Source organism: Manacus candei, unplaced genomic scaffold (assembly GCF_025592945.1).
Source record: "Manacus candei isolate 608988 ecotype Guabito, Panama unplaced genomic scaffold, ASM2559294v1 h1tg000002l, whole genome shotgun sequence".
Classification (NCBI taxonomy): domain Eukaryota; kingdom Metazoa; phylum Chordata; class Aves; order Passeriformes; family Pipridae; genus Manacus; species Manacus candei.
This window is the reverse complement of record NW_026138050.1, coordinates 15,223,992-15,238,770: the sequence shown is the minus strand read 5'-3', so window position 1 is coordinate 15,238,770 and position 14,779 is coordinate 15,223,992. Positions and strand designations below refer to the sequence as shown.

The 14,779-nt window shown below is 63.4% G+C and overlaps 2 protein-coding genes across 8 annotated transcripts in view; both read right to left on the bottom strand.

Moving 5' to 3' along the window:
* Positions 1-662: 662 nt before the first annotated feature.
* RHBDL1 (rhomboid like 1) lies at positions 663-6,618 on the bottom strand. Its single transcript, XM_051781286.1, has 8 exons — positions 6,425-6,618; positions 4,217-4,375; positions 3,756-3,980; positions 2,904-3,052; positions 2,708-2,820; positions 2,344-2,444; positions 1,582-1,642; positions 663-1,507 (listed from the first exon to the last, which is right to left on the bottom strand). The coding sequence occupies exons 1-8, from the start codon at positions 6,461-6,463 to the stop codon at positions 1,236-1,238; spliced, it is 1,119 nt and encodes a 372-aa protein (XP_051637246.1). The 5' UTR covers positions 6,464-6,618; the 3' UTR covers positions 663-1,235.
* Positions 6,619-8,692: 2,074 nt separating this feature from the next.
* Positions 8,693-14,779, bottom strand: part of LOC127467631 (mitochondrial Rho GTPase 2) — a 46,066-nt gene continuing 39,979 nt past the window's right edge. For all 7 annotated transcript variants that reach the window (XM_051779843.1, XM_051779785.1, XM_051779795.1 and 4 more), the window contains 7 exons: positions 13,561-13,706; positions 13,379-13,479; positions 13,176-13,306; positions 12,658-12,738; positions 12,347-12,469; positions 12,002-12,204; positions 8,693-10,386 (listed from right to left, as the gene is read on the bottom strand). In XM_051779843.1, coding sequence (XP_051635803.1) covers positions 10,269-10,386; positions 12,002-12,204; positions 12,347-12,469; positions 12,658-12,738; positions 13,176-13,306; positions 13,379-13,479; positions 13,561-13,706 — 903 coding nt within the window. In that variant the 3' untranslated portion in view covers positions 8,693-10,268. The remainder of the gene's footprint in view (positions 10,387-12,001; positions 12,205-12,346; positions 12,470-12,657; positions 12,739-13,175; positions 13,307-13,378; positions 13,480-13,560; positions 13,707-14,779) is intronic.

The window sequence follows — 14,779 nt, the reverse complement described above, 5'->3', positions numbered from 1 at the left end:
GGCTTGGGGGCTGTGGGAGTGCGAGGGGGCTGGGGAGGGGTTGAGGATGGGATTTCAGGGGGATGTGGGCTGACTGGGGGCTTGGGGAGGGGGTACAGAGGAAGCTCGGGGGATCGGCAGAGGGGTGGGAGTGAACAGAGGGTTGTGGGGTGCAGAGGGGCTGTTGGGTGCCTGGGGTTCAGCGGGATGTGGGGGCACAGAAGGGTGTGGGGTTGGATGAGGTGAGGGCTTGGGGGCTGGATGGGGGTGTGTGCAAGGCTGAAGTTTGGGTGCGTGGAGCAGGCGGGGCTGGATGCGGTGGGGGGTGGTCTCGGTGCTGCAGACAGCCCCCCAGCCCCACACCCCCACGCCCCCCCGCGCTGCCAGCCCCGCGGGGCTCGGCCGGGTGCCGCTCCACTTATCCCAGAGTTTTCTGCTCCAGTAAGTCCCGTGCCCGGCTGTGACCCCCCCGCCACCGCCCACCCCGGGGCCAGCCAGCCCCGGCGCCCTCCCCGCCTCCCACAGGGATGGGGGGCACGCCCAAAATCCCTCCCAACAGAGACACACGCCCCAGCAGTGTGCAAAATATTTATTTATACTCCAAAAAGGTCGGGGGGGGGGTCAGAGCGGGGACCCCCCTGCGCCCCCATCCCGTGGCGAGCCCCCCGCCCCGGGGAGGGCGCTGGCAGCAAAGCGGGGGGCCGGGGCGCGGGGAAGGGGGGGCTGCGCCCCAAGGGCACTGCCGAAACGAGTTGTGCCGGTCTCAGCTGGTTCCTGCCGGGCTCTCCCCATATCCTTCTTTTTTTTTTTAATTCCTCTCTTTCTTTTATTTATATTTATTTTGGCGTAGAAAAATAAATCGCTCCTATTTTGGCACCAGTCCTTCGTGTGAAAGTGCAGGTCCTGGGGGGCAACGAGTGTTGGCCCCCACCCTGGGAAGGGGGTACAGGAGCCAGCGAAGGGGTCCCCACACTCGGCTCCTTCCGGGGGGCACATCCCGAGCCCTGCGGGCACCCCGGGGGGGTTTGCGATGCCAGGGCAGGGCTGAAGCATCCTTTGGGGTGGGGGTACAGCGCAGGGGGTCGGCAGGTACATTCGGGGGGCGCAGCCCGGGGTGGGGGGCGGCGCGTTCTGTAGCACCGAGGGGGCAGGCGGGCGGGGGGTGGCCTGTCCCCATGTCACGCGCGGGGACCCCCCGACCCCTCCACCGGGCCTGGAAAACAAACCAACCGAAGGGCCGGGGCGGGGGGCGTGGGCTACGGCGGGGGGGGGATCTGTGCTCCCAGCAGGTCGTAGGCGAAGATGTTCCAGAAGACGGCGAAGAGCAGGAAGGTGCCGTAGGAGAGCAGCAGCACCCACCAGCCGCACTGGTCCTGCAGGCTCTCCTCGTAGCTGCGCAGGATGGTCAGCCCCATGCTGATGCCCACGATGGCCCCCGCCAGGTGAGCCATGAAGGACGGCTGCGGGCCCGAGGCCGGCAGCGGCGGCGAGAACCGGAGCCACACGGCGCGACCCACCTCGGAGCTCACTGCGGGACACGGCAGGGCTGAGCCCACCCCGGCCGCCCCTCCTGCCCGCGGGGGATCGGGGGTGGGTACTCACTGCACACCAGCGCCAGCACCATCCGCAGCAGCTTGTAGGGGCAGCGCATCCCGGCCCAGTTCTGCGGGAGAGGGACGGATGGATGGATGGATGGATGGATGGATGGATGGATGGATGGATGACTGGACGGACAGGGGGCTGGCACCAGCGATGACCCAGCACCAGGGCGTAGGCTGGTGTCATACCCCCAGTGCTCCCCGTGGAGTTCCCCCACGTCCCTGCTCCTCCCACCCACACCCACCCCATGATGCCACCCAAGGTGCTCTCCCCTGCAACAGTGCCCCCCCCGATGCCACCCCACAGCATCCCCCCTCAGCATCCTCAGTGTCACACCATGCTGCCCATCCTACGGTGCCACCCACCCCATGGCACAGCCCCCATCAATGTCACACAAGGACACTGACGCCCACCCCCGATGCCACCCCACAGCACTTCCCCCCCGTGTGACACAAGGCTGCCCATCCCACAGTGCCACCCACACCATGGCATCCCCCCCTAATGTCCCACCAACCTTCCCACCCCACAAACAGCTCCCACCCATGCTGTCACCCAGTGGTATCCCCCACCCAATACTACAGCGTGCTGCCCACCCTACAGTGCCACCCAGCCCCAATACCACCCCATGGCATCCCCCTTGATACCCCTAATGCCCCTCTCCCTCCAATGTCACACCATGACACCCACCCTCCAGTGCCATCCACTCCATGGCACACACCCCCCATGCTCCCCCCCTCGTGCCCCCTGTGCCCCCTCCCCACTGACCATGACGACGTTGGCGAGGTGGGCTGAGCAGAGGGCGTAGACCCCCCCTGAGCCCCCGACCAGGGGGGCCCTCATATCAGTGATGGAGACAGTCAGGGAGCCTGGGGGCACAGACAGGGCTCAGCACAGAGCCTCACCCCCACAGCATTAATTAATTACTGTCCACATTAATTAATTAGAGGCTGCATTGCCCCCCAGCCCCCTGCCAAGTGACTCTGGCACTGCAGGGTAGTACCCAGCAAAGCCCTTCACCCCCATCAGACTTGGGGCGCACCTCCCCGTGCCCTCCCTGGGGCTGGGGACAGATGGGGACAGATGGGGACAGATGGGGACAGATGGGGATGGCCCCCCAGGCAGCACCCACCTGCCAGGACCCCGGCCAGGTAGAGGAAGCTGATGCGCAGGATGCCGTGCACCATCTCCAGGGGCACCCCGATCATCAGCTGCAGGAGGGCGTTGAACCCCAGCTGCTCCAGCCTGCCCGGGCACAGGAGGGCACAAGGGGGGCTCAGCCCGTGCAGCCCCCGGGGTGCCCCCGGTGGCCCCCCCGCAGGACCTACCCCACGTGCATGAACATGTAGGTGAGGAAGCGCCAGGCCCTCGCCCGGTGCCCGGGGTGATAAACCAGGGGGCTCTTCATGTACTCGGGGTGGTAGGTCTGCAGTACCCACTTGTTCAGCCGGGCCCCGTAGCAGAGGAACACGATGATCTGTGACAAAGCCCACGGCTGTCACCCCTCAGCACTGCCAAAACACTCCCCCATCCTTCTGTCCTGGGCTGGAGGCACCTGGCCCCTTCACCCCAGGTCTGAGACCCCAGAGGATGCCAGGACATCACAGTTGGGGTCACCTGTCCCCTCTGCTCTGAGTCTGAGCCTCCCATGGGCACTGGCGGTAGAGCTGGGGTCACCCATCCCCTCTTCCCTTGATCTGGGTTCCACATAGGGGCATGAGGACATAACAAACAGGGTCCCTCATTCCTTCACCTCAGATCTGAGCCCCCCAAGGGCACCAGGCCATCACAACCGGGGTCACCCATCCCTTCTGCCCTGGGTCTGAGCCTCTGTGTGGGCACTGGCACATTACAACCCGGGCCACCCATCCCTTTACCCCATATCTAAACCTCTCCATGGTCACCAGGACATCAGAATGGGGTCACCCAGCCCCACTGCCCCGGGTCTGAGTCCCCCATATGGGCACAGAGATGTCACATCCAGCGTCACTGGTCCCTTCATGCCAGACCCGAGCCCCCTAGTGGGCATCAGGACATCACAACCGGGGTCATCCATCCCTCCTTCACTGCAGGTCTGAGCTCCAAATCTCAGAGCCAGAGTCACCCACCCCGTCCACCCCGAGTCTGAGCCTGGCCGAGGTCAGCGGGACACTCGGGCGGGGCTCGGCCCTGCCCCGCACCTGGGTGAGGGTGACGGCTGCCATGAACACGGGGGGCGGGCAGGTGCGGTGCTGGTAGAAGTACCAGCGCCGGTCCATCTCGCAGGGCAGGATCTCGTAGGCCACGTAGCGGACGAAGCGCTTGTAGAAGCCGAGGCCGGTCTCGTCCAGGAGGACGTCGCGGGGCAGCGCCCGCTGCCCGTTGGCGATGGCGCGTTTGAAGCTGCTCGAGCGCTTGCTGCTGATCTGCGGGGAGAGCCCGGGGGGCCGCGGGGGCCGCGGGGCTTGTGGCCACCCCCTGCCCAGCCACCCCCTCATGCCACAGCCCGGACGAGCCACCTCAAGGCCGTGCCGCCATCCCATGCCCCTGAGGGACCACCGACGTCTGCCCCCCTCCCCAGGGGCACGAGGAGGTGCCCAGTGCCCACCCCGGGCTGGCACCCGGCCGCTCGCCCCCGTCCCCGCGGCCCCTCGGCACTGACCAGGTCTACCAGCTCCTGATAGCAGACCTGCCCCTCGTCGTTGCCCTGTGCCAGGGCCACCAGCATGTCGAGCTTGGCGGGGTCCAGGGGCAGCTCATGGCTGTGCACCAGGCTGGCAAACGTCTCCACCCCGATGAAGCCGGTGTTTTCGGGGTCGAGCTGTGGGGCATGTCAGGGGCATTACTGGGATGCCAGGGCTTCGACTCTGTGGTTGGCTGGGGAGACCACCCGGTGCCCCTCACCGTGGCCTTGTGCTGCTCCATAACACCAGTCTCTGCCTGTGTCAGGGGCACTACAACCTGCCCCCCCTCCAGACCCCGCACCACGCGGGTGCCCCGTGCCGTGCCGGTGTCCCCATCTCCCCGCGGAGCAGCCAGCACTCTCCTACTCAGTTATTTCTTGCCGCCAGCAGCCTGCTAGCCAGGAAGCCACCAAGCTAAACACACGCGCAGCCCTGGCACCAGCCTCCTCCTCCTCCTTCTCCACCTCCTCCTCCTCCTCCACCTCCTCCTCCTCCTCCTCCCCTGCTCCTCCCGTCGCCCTTGCCACTGGGATTCACCACACCCTGTGCCGGGGCACCCTCTGCCATCCTCGGGGCTCCCGGAGTGAATTGGGCAGCCTGAGCCCTCCAGGCACAGCGCGCCACGGGGTACCCAGCACCACGGGGTACCCGATGTGGTCCTGTTCATGGAGACAAGGAGCCCAGGATGGAACAAGGAGGATGGAGATTGGGAGGGGGTACCCATGGTTGGAGCACAGGGTGGCTGGGACCCTGAACCCCACAATGCCCCTGAAATTGTGTTAGGTTTGCTCCTTGCTTATGTGGGGAATGAAACAGAGGAGAGGAACCTTGTCCTCATGGGATGGGCAGGAAGGGGAATGCTGGGGGAATGGGGTCACATCCACACCAAGGTGGACACCCTGCCCCTCCAGCACCATCAGGGAACAGCCACAGCTTCTTTCCCAAGAAGGGTTTGGCTGCCCCAGAGCAGGGGGCAGGGGTGGGACACATGGAGTGGGATGCAGGGTGGGATGTGTGAGGTACAGGGTGTAGGATACAGGTGCAGGCAGCACTTGCATCCTCAGAGAAGCCACCAGCCCATGAGAGCAGCCCCAGCCGTTGGGATTTGGGAGCGTCCTGTCCCCTCTGCCCCACACACGTCCCCCACAGGTGCCACGTGTGTGTGTGTCATGCTGGGACCTGGCACACGCTGTCCCCATGCTGGCACACGCCGAGCTCACTGGCCTCAGGAGCCCCGGCAGCAGCCAGGACGCCCCTCTCTGCTTTTAGGGTGCAACTGCTCACACCCCGATCCCACTGGCCCCCTATGCCCCTCCCTGAGAGGGCTTGATCCCCAGTCCCCCAGCCCCCAGATCCTACTGGGCTCCCCCAAGTCCTGCTGTCTCCCAGGAAAGCTGCTGCTCATCCCCGAGCTGCTCAGGGACACATGGAGCCCCAGAGCCCGAGGGTGGGGTGACACGGGGGACAGCACCGCAACTCCCGGGCTGGGGGACTCAGCCAAGGTCATGGACCCAGCCAGGGGGGAGGGGGAAACAGTTCATTTCCCTGATCCCCAGTAAATTCTGTCCCCGTGCCCAGGGGAGAGCAGCCAGCTGGGCCCGGGGTGGGTGGGGATGCAGGGACGAGCCGGCGGAGCTCAAGAGGGGCTCCTGGGGGCTGGGGGTCAGCGGGAGGTATCGCCTCGAGCCCCCATCCTGCCGCGAGCGCCAGGATGCCCCACGCCAGGCAGCGCTGATGCTCCACGGCCCGATCCCGCAATCAGGTCACGGGGGTGGGTGCAGTCCCCCGCCTCGCCGGGATGCCCGATCCACGGCACGCCCAGGGCCCCATCCTGCACCCAGAGCCCACGGGCGGCGCCGGGGCTCGGTGCCCAGCACCCCCCGTCCTTGAGGGTGCAGCGGGCAGGATCCGGCCCGGGGCTGGCGGAGGAAGAGGCCACAAGTGAGCCGAGTTGCGCGTTCTCGGCGGCACGGGGGGGGGCGGGTCCCCCGGGGCGGTGACGGGGGGCAGCGGGGGACGCTGGCGGGGGGTGGCACGGCCGCGGTCGCCGCCCTGGATGGGCAGCGCTGCCCGCTGCGCGCCAGCCGAGCCCGGTGCGTGCGAGCATCTCCCCCCGGGAGCGATGCCCGGCGCACCCCCCCCCCCCGAGCGCAGCCCGGTGCCCGGTGCCCCCCGGGCGGACTCACCTGCTCCTGGATGAGCTGCAGCAGGGAGCTCCTGTCCATGCACCCGGCGGGCGGAGGGCTCCGCCGCTCCCCCGCGCCCGGGGCCGGCGAGCCGGGCAGGGGAGCGGCGCGGGCGGCGGGGGCGGCGGCGGGGGCGGCTCTCCCCGCCAGCCCCGCGTTGCGGCGGGCCCGGGAGCGAGCGGCGAGCGGCGGCGCCGGGAGCCGCCGATGGCAGCGGGGAGACGGCGGCGGCGGGGGCGGGCGCGGAGCCGAGCGGAGCCGCCCCCGCCGCAGCGCGCGGCGCAGCGCCCCCCCCTTCCCGCACCCCCCGCCGCCGCCGCGAGGGGAACCGGGACCCGTCCCGCCCCGCCCCGCCCCGCCGGCGGCACCGGGACACGGCACCGGGAGGGAGCCGGCACCGGGCGCTCTCAGCACGGGATGGTGCCGGGAACCGGCATCCCGGTACAGCTGCGGGCATCCCGGTACTGGAACGTGTATCCTCACATGGCTGTGTGCATCCCGGTATGGGGACCTGCATCCCGGTACTGGTACCCCCATCCGAACACAGTTACAACATCCCGGTATGATACCTGCATCCCAGTATGGTATCTACATCCCAGTATGCCACCCACATCCTGGTACTGGCACCCACATTCTGGTACAGGTACCTGCATCCTGGAGTGGGTACCTAAATCTCAGTACTGGGAGTCATATTCTGGTATGGTACCTGCATCCCTGTACTGGTACACACATCTTCATACAGTGCCTGCATCCCAGTATGAATACCTGCATCATGGCATGGGTACCGGCTTCCAATGTGGTACCTCCATCCTGGACCAGTACCTGCATCCTGGTGTGATACTTGCATCCCAGTGCACTGTCTGCATGCTGGAATTCACATTCCACTTCCAGTACCTGTATCCCAGTACAGGTTCAGGTATTCCAGTAAGGTACCTGTGTCTCAGTACATGTTTCTGCATCACGGTACAGCACCTGCATCCTGGTACAGGAATCCATATCCTGGTGCAGTACCTGCATCCAGCATGGGCACCTGCATCCTAATATGGGTACCAGCATTCCAGGTACCCGCTGAATCTGGCACAGGTGACTATAAATGTTCTCTCCATTCTGACCCTGGACCCACAGGCTGGTGGGTGCTCCCACTGGTACGGGGGACACGGGCTGTCCCCTGCCCCAGCATAGCACTCATGGGGCAGCCTGGCACTGGGTCCCTTGAACTGGCCCCTTTACGTGATGTGCACGGTGTCACCCAGGCCAGGCTCCCCTGGGCCCCCAGTGTGTGCTGGAGCCTCCCCACTCTCCTGGGCCACGGCTCAGCCCCACTGTGGGTGCCCAGGGAGCTCTGGGCCCCTCAGCCCTGCCAGGCACCTTCCCTGGGGACTGTGTGTGGCCATGGGTGGCCCACGGCCCTGCCATGTGTGTACCCTGTCCTACAGCCGTGCCTGCCCTGGCACAGCATCCATGGCTCTGGCACACCAGTGCTATTAATACACACCGCTGCACGTGGGCCCGTGGCTCCCACGGGATCCAGCCTGGTTTGGAGTCACCAGGGAGCACTGCGTGTCTCGCCCGCCTTGGCATCACCTCCTCTGCCCTACACGGCATCGGTTGTGTTCCCCAGCACCCCTGTCCCCTGGTTTGCCATGTGGGAAGGGCTTTCTCTCCCACCCCACAGCCTAGAGGGACTCCCCTACAAGTGTGGGAGCAGTCTGGCCCCATCCAGCCTCAGGGCAGAGGCCCTGGAAAAAGCCTTTTCCCAGGCTGTGCCCACGTTCCCTGTGCCCAGCGCCCATGGCTGAGCCTGCAGAGACAGAAACAGCCAAGGGAAAAGCTGCCACGGGAAAGCAGGAGCAGAGAGGGGAGACAGCATGGCCCCAGGAGCTGCAGGGAAGGGGGAAGCCCTGAAGCCCACATGGGGTTGAGCACAGAGAGTCACCGCTGCCGGGGCAGCTGAGCCTCCTGCTTCCCAAGGGATCCTGGCAGAGCACCACAGGGACGCACCACCTCCTTTCCCCGCTCGCCTCTGGCTGGCACTTGTTGCACAGGGATCTGTGTCCCCAAGTACCAAGGAGCCCTGGGCCAGCCTCAAGCTGTCCCACCGTGCCAGGTTTCAGCTTCTGCCCTAAATCTCCATAACCACCCCCAAACAGGGCAGTCCAGGCCCTTGGGGGTCTCCCTGCTCCCACCCCAGTCTGTGGAGGCTTCACACAGCCTCGTCAGGGACGAGGGTCCTGCTGCCCCAGGTGACACAGGATACAGTGTGCAAGGGGAAGGTGTGTAAAAATTTATTTTGTTGTAGAGAACAAACCTAAAACATCACAGCTCCAGCAGACGTGGAGCAGGGACAGACACCAGGCACGGGCCTGGGGTGGCAGAGCCACACACGGTGGGCATGGAGAGGGATAAAGACACGGCAAGGACATGGCCCTGGCAGTGCAGGAACCAGGGGCCAGCAGCACGTGGGCGCCCGACTGGCACAGCAGCTCTGGCACAGGCAGGGACCCCCCAGCTGGCCAGTGCTGGGGACTGTGGGCACCACTGTGGGACTGTTCCCTCAGAGATGCTGGTGGCACCTCTCATGCCCCTCACTGGCTCCAGGCCACGGTAAAACGTTTAAATAGACAAAACACATAAAAAAGCAGCTCCAGGTGCTACCTCGGAGCTGCCCCCCCAGGCTGCCTGCAAAGAGACCGACCCTGAGTGTGCTGGGGGAGCCCAGGCTAGTGTCACTCAGCCAGGGGCTCATCCAGGCTCCCCGTGGAGGGACAGGAACCCAGGGGTGGGTGCTGGCCTTGCTCTTTGGGACTTGGAGACAGGGGCACTGTGGAGCTCTGACCCCAGACTGGTGCTGAGCTCAGTCCCGGCCGCTGATGCCAGCTCAGGTGCAGGCAGGGGACAGGGGAAAGGAGCTTCCAGTTGTACCAGGAGCCTCACACTGGACAGGGCCCTGCAGAGGGGACAGCAGGATGTGGGCTGTAGGGCACAGTGTGGCATCAGCTCAGTGATGGCACTGCCAGGGAAGGACTGTGGGCACCCAATGCCCTCAGAGTCTTGGGAATACTGGTGACCATGAATACTGGTGGCCAGGGATGGGGACAGGATGGGCCATGCAGGTGGCAGGAAAGGAGGGCAGATGGACCCAGAGCCCAGCACACAGCGGGACTCACATTTTTGTGCAGAAACAAGAGCCTGGGACAGACCCTGGGTATCACTGTCCCCCCTCACAGCCCAGGGCTGCAGCCACTGCATCTCAGCAAGAGAGGCCAGGCCTGACCCCAAACCACCAGGACTGGGGGCTTTAAGTGCCTGGCCCTCCCTCCCCAGTTGCCTTTCCCTGGCTGAGGGAAACCAGGACAGGAGATGGAGATGTGCCCCAGGGAGCTGGAGCCATGAGCTCATTTGACAGCTCAGCTGCTGCTGGAGCTCCCAGGGGCTCTGAGAGCATTGACCACCCCCCAGAATTGAGGCCACCAGCACAGCCCTCTGGGGAGGGGATGTGCCCGGCCCAACAGACACTGAAACACTCATGTTCGAGCTTAAAAACAAACATTAAAAAAATTTAACAGAATAAAAGATGAGGGTGATCCTCCAGCTGCTGGTGAGGCAGATCCCCAGCAGAGCTGCCTGCCCTGGTGCCACTGGGGCCAGGAGGCCACAGGGTGAGGCTGGCTGGTGCCAGGGATCTGTCCTGCTGGTGCTGGGAGGTCTGGTTTCACTGGCCCTGCAATCCAGGCTGGGGGAGAGGAGGATTTCCTACCAGGGACCAGCTTGAGGCAGGGCCCCTCACCAGGGTGTCGCTGGGGACAGGGAGCTGGTGTCAGGGGGATGGGGTGCAGAGTGGCTCTCATTTGTTCTTGGCCAGCACACGGTACAGTGTGAACCCCACCAGCGCTGTCACCGCGGCCCCCAGGGCCACCCGGAGCCAGAAGGATGCGACTCCCAACTCCACAGCATTCAGGTGGCTGCAAGGAAATGGAGAAGAGGCTGGTGAGTTTGGCTGTCCCAACACTCCCCACCAGCCCACAGTGCTCCCACCCCACACATGGAGATCTGGGGGGCCCGTGGGGGGGGCACAGGGCGAGCACAGCACTGGGGGTTACAGCCCAGCTGACGAGGAGGCTCCAAGAGATTCCCGGCCCCACACGCCGGAGTACCCGTCACCTGGCAGCATCATCAAGCCAAGGGGTGGCTGGTGGGATGGATGTAGCTGTCCCCTCCCCTGGCCTGGAAACAGCACACCAACACCTAAATAATTAGTAGGAGCATGGAGGTATCTGCCTTTCTAGGTCAAGCTGCCTTCCCAACCCCAAGTGACCCAGGAGCGGGTGCCCCGGAGACGCCGGCACAGCCGGTGACTCGGACGAAGGGCGGTGAGGGAAGGAGCCCAGCGTACACATTCCCTTCCCAAACACGTGCTGTCCCGCACCAACCTGCTCCTCTCCGAGGAGAGGCACATCCATTATTCATTCCCCACTACATCGGGGGAGCACAGCCAATCCCCAGCCCTCCATTACGCTGTTATTTATTTATACCACATACCCTAAGATATATTAAGAATATTTAAATTTTAATACTGCAGAAAGGGAAAAAAAAAAGCGTCAGCTCTAAAAATAAAGTTGTTTATTGAAAAGAAGCTAGAGGGAAAACTACTCACTAGTAATCCCATCCTGCCTTCCAATGCTCCCACGTTTCTCCCTGCAAGGGCTCGGCCCCCAGCGCTGTGCTCGCTCTTCCCACCCCTGGAGCAGAGATTCCACACACAGCCACGCTGTCCTTCTTCCCACATGCCCCCTCACCTCCCATGACCAGCCTGGCGCTCCTCCTACTCCGTTCCCAGCCCCTGTGGGATGCAGTTCCTCCCAGAGGGAGGCTGTGTGACACAGGTCTCGCTTCACTGACCTCTTTTTCAGTCTGATCCATCTCATCAGGAGAAAATTGCTGCCACTCCCCCCGCGGGCCTTGGCAAACTAAGCTGGCTACTCCTCTCCAGCATTTTTTATCTTAGGCTTCAAAAATAAACGCTCCTGTGGCAGGATCTATCTAATAAATCTGCCAGAGAAAAACATGAGGCAGAAGAAAGCCTCCCCACTTTGCAAATAGGGGAAGAAATGGCCTTTCTGTTTCAATTACTTCTATGAAGAGATCACAGAATCCCAGAACCATTGAGTGGTTTGGGTTGGAAAGGGCCTTAAAGCTCATCTGGTTCCACTCTCCTGCCACGGGCAGGGACACCTTCCACTAGACCAGGTTGCTCCAAGCCCCATCCAACCTGGCCTTGGACACTTCCAGGGATGGGGCAGCCACAGCTTCTCTGGGCAACCTGTGCCAGGGCCTCACCACCCTCACAGGGAAGAATTTCTTCCCAATATCCCATCTAACCCTGCCCTCTGAGGGCAGTGGGAAGCTACTCCCCCTCATCCTGTCACTTCATGCCCTAGATGACACCAAAATCACTAGATGACACCAAAAGCTGGAGAGAAACAAAGCAAAAGCAATGTGTCAGAGGTCAGGTTTGGACACAGCCCCCTCCCCAGGCTTTGCTCCCAGCAGAGCCCCTTCCACAGGAAGGATACTAACGGGAAGGTGGCAGCAGTGGCCAGCTTGGTGTAGACAGCAGTGCTGGGTGGTCCCTGGCAGTGGCAGGTGAAGAGAAAGGGTGGAGGGAGGCAGTGTTTGTAGCAGAACTCAGCTGGGGCCAGCCCAGGCTGCTGGCTGGCTTCTGGCAGGTCTGTCTTGGAGGCCACGAAGACACAGGGGATCTGGCTGTCCATGTAGTGCTGCTGCAGGGACAGGAGAAAGCCCAGCGAGGGGTTAAGTGAGCAGCCCCCGGGGATGTGGGGCTGCCATGAAGGTTGGAGTCCCACAGGGGCCCTGTGGTCCCACAAGAACCCTGTACAGTCCCCCAGGGTCCCAGCCAGTTACCTTATAAACAGTGGCACAGTAGCTGAAGGATTTGGGGTCTCTCAGGTCGTAGATGAAGCAGGCGACGTCACAGGCTGTGTCTGATGGCTTCGTGAACGTGGAGTCGGCGCTGACCTCATACAGCTGGGGCAGGAGGGGAAAGGACACAGGGCATGTCACTACCTCAGGGGATCAGCTGTTCCCTCACCAGAACAGGAACGGTGCTGGCTGATCGCAGCCACAGCCCAGCCTGGGGTGCTGGGATATGGGAGGATACAGCCAGCCCTGCTGTGAGCCAGGCACTGCACAATTCCCTCCTCCTCCAGACTTACTATGAGGTATTTCTCCTGGCCATTGACCTGCACCGTGTTGATGGTGTAGGGGGATGGCTGTCCCGGGTTCTCCTTCTGGGCCTGCCAAGGACAACACTGTCAGACAGTGGGGACATGAGCAGTGCTTGCTAGGGGACAGCGTTTCAAATTGCCCTGAGCCCCAGTGGCCTAACAGCCACCTGAAGGGCAGCCAGGGCCTGCCATGAGATGTGGGGTTGTTCCTAACAGGCAGGGAAAGTCAGCATCACTGTGGTGACACTGGGGAAATATAGCTGCCTGGAAAAGGCACAGCCCTTCCAGATCTTTGGGACAAGCAGAGGGAGTGGGCCCACTGCCTCAGCCAAAATTGTGGATGCAACAGCCACAGAACCACCAGCACGCAGGGGGGTGTAAAGCACGGGCAGGGAGAGCATCACACAGGGGGCAGGGAGATGCCATCATGGGGTAGGTCACTCCAGGACCTCTGGCTCTGCCTCCTGCTCCTGCCCAGCGTGGCCGGACAGGGAGCAGCCACTCACCGCCAGGCTCCTGCCGAGGAAGGCCTGCAGGAAGGCGGACTTGCCTGCGCCCCGGGCTCCCAGCACCTTGCACAGGAACACGTTCCTCTGGGTCTGGCCTTTCTCCAGGTCAATCCTCTTCTCCCGGGTCACTGGCAGGAGAGAGGATGGGTGAGCACGAGGAGGGACCCGAGCTGTGACAGGAGGGGAGGGCATGGCCGTACCCGTGAGGGCCTGTGTCTGCGAGTCCTGCTCCGACAGGATGGGGTAGCCCAAGTAGCCCAGGCACTCCAGGCAGTGCCGTACATCCAGGTAAGCCACGAGCCTGGAGAGACAGAGCAAAGGCGAGAGGGTCAGCGAGGGCTGAGGGATGTGAGCAGGGGCGGGGGAGAGGGACTGAGCTTACGTCCACTGGCAGAGGAATCCATGCAGGGAAAGCAGGCCTTTATCAGTGGTGCATACCGTGTTGGAGAGCTCGGGGCCCCAGGGCACGCAGGGGAACACGCTGAAGAAGTTCTGCAGCTCTGTGTGCGAGAGGGCTCCGTCTTGGTCCTGCCAAAACAAAGGGTGTCAGCAGGAGAGCCAGGACACAGCCCATGCCCAGAGGGGTCCCTGGCACACTGGCCATCTCACTGGTTGCTGTGGAATGACACAGGGATGCTGTCAAGGGCAGGAATCGATCACAGCCAGAGCTGGGTGAGCGTGCAGAGCCTGTGCCCCAGGGACTGCCACCACTGCACGAGAGACAAGCCAATGTGCTTTGGGATCACAGCTGGAACCAGGCATGACCTGCACTCCCTACAGTCCTGAGCTGCTGTTCTGGCTCCCCTGGGGCCAGCTGTCCCACAGCCTCCACAGGGCCAGCCTGGCCTTCCACACTGCAGGGTATCTAGCCCAAAGTCTGTGTGTGGCCACCAAGCAACCACAGGCCAACACAGCATCCTCAGGCTGCTGTGCCTGAAGGAGAACTGCTGGCACCTGGGCACACAGGGATGTGCATCCATTCAGTTCTGCCATTCCCTGTGGCCAGAGCTGATCTGGGCACACGGGGATGTGTGTCCACTCAGTGCTGCCATTCCCAAGCTGTTCCCCGTGGCCACAGAGCTGCCATACCCCAGGTGCACATCAACATCTGAATAACCACTCCAAGCAGGTGCATTCAGATCCAACACATCCCCTCCTCCCACTCTCCAAGAGCCAGAGTATGGTACAAATGGGTTGTTTTCTCTCCCTCCCTCGGGCCTGGCAGCCCTCCACAGGGCTGGCAGCTGTGCAGATGCTGGTGCTTGGTCTGTGGCTGCAGGCCAGCAGCTGTGCCCGCTTCCCTGCCACCCTGCCTGCTGCAGCCAGGCACTACAGGGGGCCATGCCAGCTTGATCCTCACTCAGACCCAGCCCTTGAAAGCCCAAACTGCCCTTTGGTCAAGGGTAGTGACCACCACTCATGTGCCTGACAAGCCATCAGACTACCAACAGCTTGCTGTGACCACTTTCTGCTTCCAAAGCCTCCTAAAGGGAATGCTGTGCCAGAGGAAAGCCCTTCACTGGTGCTCCGTGGGTTCCCTGGCACAGAGGGTGGGCAGGGGAGCAGCTGTGCCCAGGTGTGCAGGCCCAGGAGAGCCCCAC

What these genes read in the sequence shown, in the direction of transcription:
- RHBDL1 (XM_051781286.1), bottom strand. Translation starts at nt 6,463, where the DNA reads ATGGACAGGAGCTCCCTGCTGCAGCTCATCCAGGAGCAG. An exon ending in TGCAGCTCATCCAGGAGCAG is followed by an intron (nt 4,376 to 6,424) that starts GTGAGTCCGCCC and finishes CATGCCCCACAG; the next exon opens with CTCGACCCCGAAAACACCGG. An exon ending in TACATGTTCATGCACGTGGG is followed by an intron (nt 2,821 to 2,903) that starts GTAGGTCCTGCG and finishes GTGCCCGGGCAG; the next exon opens with GCTGGAGCAGCTGGGGTTCA.